The sequence below is a fragment of the Montipora capricornis genome, chromosome 8 (assembly GCF_036669925.1).
Source record: "Montipora capricornis isolate CH-2021 chromosome 8, ASM3666992v2, whole genome shotgun sequence".
NCBI lineage: Eukaryota > Metazoa > Cnidaria > Anthozoa > Scleractinia > Acroporidae > Montipora > Montipora capricornis.
This window is the reverse complement of record NC_090890.1, coordinates 50,924,202-50,929,201: the sequence shown is the minus strand read 5'-3', so window position 1 is coordinate 50,929,201 and position 5,000 is coordinate 50,924,202. Positions and strand designations below refer to the sequence as shown.

The following is a 5,000-nucleotide window of genomic DNA, read 5'->3' as shown; positions in this document are numbered from 1 at the left end:
TCCAGAAATGGGGGTTACTGATGTACGCCGACTTGGAATAAGGGTCACTAAGTGTGCCTCAATCTTCGCCTCGGCTTCAGTATCAATCTCCCCGTAAACGTCGAGTAGGGATCAGCAGTTACGAAAACCGCAAATTAAGAATAACCCTAACTCTAACACTATCTAGGAATAGATAGGTAGATGACTTTTAAATTAACGAGAGAATGTTGTGAAGTTTATGACAATCATGCATAACAAAAGGCTTTATTTACTAAGGGTGAGGATGTACTGCGTGCATTTGTGGATTTTAAGTCATTACAGGTCGTCTGTTTCTGTTTTTGTCATGCGTTTTATACATGAGCCCCTGGCTCGGATACTGAGGCAACCTCAATCCAACGCAATGACTTTAATAAATTGATTGATTCATTGATTTCTATCCGCAAGTGAAAAAAGCTCTTTTCATACAAACCTCGCTGTATAGCTGGTAAGCTTCGAAGAGAAGATTAACAAAACAGAAAATAACAATAATGTATTCTTGAGGCTTTAGAAGATCTTTGTCGCAATGGCTTTCCTGAACAAGTAACAAACAGGAGAGAACAATAAAATTCAAATTTGTACTTGAGACGTATGCAGGCATAATGCAGCTTTTCGCTTCACTCGTTTACATCCTTGAAGGGGCTCACCAACCAGCCCCCGTCCCCTCCCTCAGTTGGGATTGAGATAATCTTGAATGTCAACAACGCAGAGATTCTGTGATCCACTTCATATTACTTGTTTAAAAGAAAATAAGGTGGAGGGGGTCTTGGGTCTTTACACTAATAACAATTTAAAAAAACAACAAGATTATTAATTAGTTGAGTAAACCATATCACATGAAATTAAGGCAGATCAAGTCAAATAAAATCACTGAATAAGGACGCTGAAAAAGAAGTAGCACCTTTTGTACGTAACACTCAAAATAGTGGTAATTGTTTTAACGATAATGACGATGATGAGATGTGGATAATGACAAATAGTTTGACAATAAAAATGATAATACTGATAGCAGAGTTGACAATGTTCACTGGTGAGAACAATAATTAATTGTTGAATTTCGGTCAGATCAAGCTTAACCAACTCACCGAAAAAGGAATCTTTTCCATGAAGGCACGAGAACAGTAGAGATAATGTGAGAACATGGCAAGGAATAAAGCGTACAAGATGGCTCCCAAGAAAAACACAGTCAGACCAATTCGCTTCCTATGTAGATTTGACAAAGGTAAAAAAAACGGAAATCAATTTCGGGACTGCAACCTGAAACGTGAAGGCGATCAAATCATAACTGAATTGGGATACTTACGGAAACAGAGTCTTACGAGCAATATAGCAAAACAAAATTGTAAATGGTTTGAACCAAAGAGTCATATCATGATTAAGTGAAGTTCGATCGTGATGTGTGAACGATCGTGCGTGTGAGTGAAAGTGACTTCCGCTTTGACTTCTGAAGCCGATGACTTCCGTTCAGGTTGTCGAAACGTCAGTCATTCAGTAGGGAGCTTACGAAACGACGACGCCGACGGCAAAGACGACGCTACAAAACAATAGGTTTAGTGAGAAAAACAATGGCTCTGCACGCTCTGCACGTGCGTTTTACATTTGGTACATTTCTTTGCTGTCATCTCCTAAATGACGACGTGAAATGACCAAATTCAAGGTTTTGTGGAGGACGTTAGCACATGACGATGAATTTTCAGTTCTCTCTCTACGCTTCCAACCCACTCGTACCAGTTTAATTCCTCACCAGTTACTACACATTTTTAACGCGAAACGACATGAAATAGTTTCGTAGTGATATAAATAACGCGAACTCGTATTTTTAAATGAAGTCCTCATATCCGTCGTCGTCCTCGTTTCGTAAGCTCCCTAGTGTCATCTTAAAGACGCCCTGTGACTACTAAACTCATCCACTCTATCTTCCTTCACTTAATTATGATAATTAAAAAGCCAATTAAAAATAAGATCATTCATTTTCTTCCGTGATTTTCATACCTTCACTTTTTAATTTGTCTGCTACAAACGATTGGACAGTATTCTCGATCTGTATATACTTACCACTTCATTCGCACAAGCTGTCTTGTGAGAGGATGAAACAATAGCTCCTCACGATTAGAATCCAACATAGTCTAAAACAAATACCCAAGATCAGAAGTTCATAAACCAGAAGTCTCGATCTACGGTGGAATGAGGCCCATCAGTTTCCGGTAATAGGACGAACGAAAACAACTACGAGCAGAGATTTTCTCATAGAACAACAGTGAGCGCGCGCAAACCAGCGTCATTTTGGCGGAAAAAACGTGATACCGTCATTATATTAGTACAAGGTTTTGCAGAAATGTCGTCGTGTCAAACAAGTCAACAAAGCGGTAGCAGTTTTGGCATTTTTTGGTCAGCAAAAAGCTAGGCTTAGTTACCAGCAATATGAATAACTGAACAACCTATACTGCTACCTATTGCTGCCGACCCAGCAATTCAGTCACGACTGTCATTGGGTCGAAATAAACAAATATCTATCTATCTATCTATCTATCTATCTATCTATCTATCTATCTATCTATCTATCTATCTAACAAAGAGTAGGATTAATCGTACGGTACGGAGTATTTCGCTAAAAATGGGCATTCAAAACTCGTACTTTTTCTCGGCGTCGTCTTACAATCTTAAGGTCTCTATTATCTATTTTTAGAATCGCTGCTGCTGTGTTTTTGCCGGAACAACACTGACGTAGCGGCACTGCGTTCCGCTTAGCACGAGCATCCCTCGTGCGGCTAGTTGGTTGCGGACCAATCAGGAGAGTTGGCGGTCATTAGGCCCAATCGGATTGGTCATTATTTGGCGGGACCTTTTATTCTAAATTTAGATAATACAGAAAACTGATGGGCCAGGGCCAAATGAGAGAGATCGACACTTTTCATTGACGTCTTTTAGGACAATAGGAGAGGGAGGGGCAAGGTAGGGCAAGGCAGGGTGCAGGATCGGGTTAGCTAATAAGACGGTTAGTTTTTAAAGAAATTGTGGTGCTGCGTCATTGGGAGGGAAGCACAAAAAAATTGGTTTTATCAAATGCATTGACAAAGGAAAGTAACTTTTATTTAAGCGTCTAGTCTTCTAGCGCTGGAGCACCAATTGGGGACACTGTAAACTAAAATCAACAAATTAACGCAATTCAAATGAAATGAATGAAATGTTGGTTTTTGAGGAGAGGGGAAAACCGGAGTACCCGGAAAAAAAGCCTCTCAGTGCAGGGTAAAAAGCCAACAAACTCAACCCACATATGACACTGAATGAATCGAACCCGGGCCACATTGGTGGGAGGCTAGTGCTCTCACCACTGTACCATCCAGGTCCGCACTCACTAAATACCCACCTCAAGAAAGATTCTTCAGCTGACGTTTCAAGCGTTAGCCCTTCGTCAGAACAACGTTAGCCCGTTCTCTCTGACGAAGGGCCAACGCTTCAGTTCAACACCAGCTCAAACCTCTTTCTTACAGTGGTTAATTTATCGCAGGGGCGGATACATAATTTTTCTTAGGAGGGGATGCACTTCTAAGGGATGGGGTACCTGACTGGTAACGTTTTTTATCTTCCAGAATACCAGTTGTATTAAAAAGCCACAGGTCATCTCCGCCGGGAGGGGGGGGGGGGGGGAAGCGCACCTCCTGCATCCTCCCCCTAGTAGATCAGTCCCTGTGCAATTATCAACTCGCATAATAAAACCAAATTTTCAAGATTAGGCAATCACATGAGGTTAGCAGGACCATTTCAGTTGATCACTAAGAAACATTCTACTTTTATTCTCTGGATTAAAACTGGATAAAAACTCCTCACGATGTCGCATAATGAAGCATCAGAATGAAGCATCAGTTTGAACTTGGGTAGCCAATGGTGATAATCCACAACACCTTCCGGCCCCACTTTTAACCTTCCTCTCTGGCATAATTAAAACTTCCACGTGTTCAAATTCACAATAAAACTTAAATACGGTACCAACCTTGGCTCCGCAGTATCTCTTTTTGTTAAAATCTGTATCCTCGCCGACTTTTGGGAAAATGAAACTGAAATCGTGCGTGATCTGAGGAAAACGAACGAGCCCTTTACTAAAACTGAAATGAGATTTCGTGAGATTTTCTTCCGGTGGCCTTTCTAAAATAACTAAAATGATCTTTCGAGGTATTCCTTGTTCTTATACCGAAACAAAAGAAATCATGTACCAATTTGTTTGCGTGACTAGGACCAGGCCCTATCCCTAGGGAGTTTACCGTCCCATTTGTCTGCCTCCTGAGTCAAAAGTTTCCAAATAAATGGTATACAACTCATTCCTCTTTTGTTTCCATAAAAGCAGAAGGTCCAGAACCATTTGTGCTAGTTCGCCGGAGTAACCGTAATGCACCTGTCACTGTAAACCCCCACCCCGGGGAAACATGGGACATTAGCCACAAAGCAAAACCAAATAAGGATAATGCCCTACATACAGGGGACATATTTTTGGGTCTAATCCCTACCAAAATGAGGATAATCCCCCACATAAAGGGGACAAAAAACTCCTTGCCTAAACCTGCAGTATTACTTTCAGAAGTGTGATTGGCATTTTAATATTTTTGAATACTTCAACGTTTTGGTCAACACATTTTCACATAGCACAAGCGCCAATTTTTCTAGCTGCATTCAGGACACATACATCACCATAAATGGAGACAAAGCAGTCCATTATGTCTTCAACTTTTCCGGCAGGAAATGCACACTACAAATGACTTAAGGACTCTACAGATTCATCAATTTCATTGAAGAGACGAAGATAGGAAAACGAACTTTCCTTGTATCGATGGACTTCACAAGTCTATATATAAATATTCCACAGGAAGAGGGAATCGCTACAGGATGCAAAGGATACGAAAGCTTTCACAAAAATAACCCTCCAATCCCCACAACCTATGTCAAAGAAATATATGCTAAGACTCACACTCAAAGAGAATTCTTTCCAGTTC

General features: G+C 40.7%; 1 protein-coding gene across 3 annotated transcripts in view; it reads right to left on the bottom strand.

The window, feature by feature from the left end:
- Positions 1-5,000, bottom strand: part of LOC138060686 (transient receptor potential cation channel subfamily A member 1-like) — a 41,865-nt gene that overhangs the window by 7,289 nt on the left and 29,576 nt on the right. For all 3 annotated transcript variants that reach the window (XM_068906529.1, XM_068906528.1, XM_068906527.1), the window contains exons 19-22: positions 4,007-4,087; positions 2,071-2,141; positions 1,101-1,218; positions 449-550 (exon numbers count right to left, since the gene is read on the bottom strand). In XM_068906529.1, coding sequence (XP_068762630.1) covers positions 449-550; positions 1,101-1,218; positions 2,071-2,141; positions 4,007-4,087 — 372 coding nt within the window. The remainder of the gene's footprint in view (positions 1-448; positions 551-1,100; positions 1,219-2,070; positions 2,142-4,006; positions 4,088-5,000) is intronic.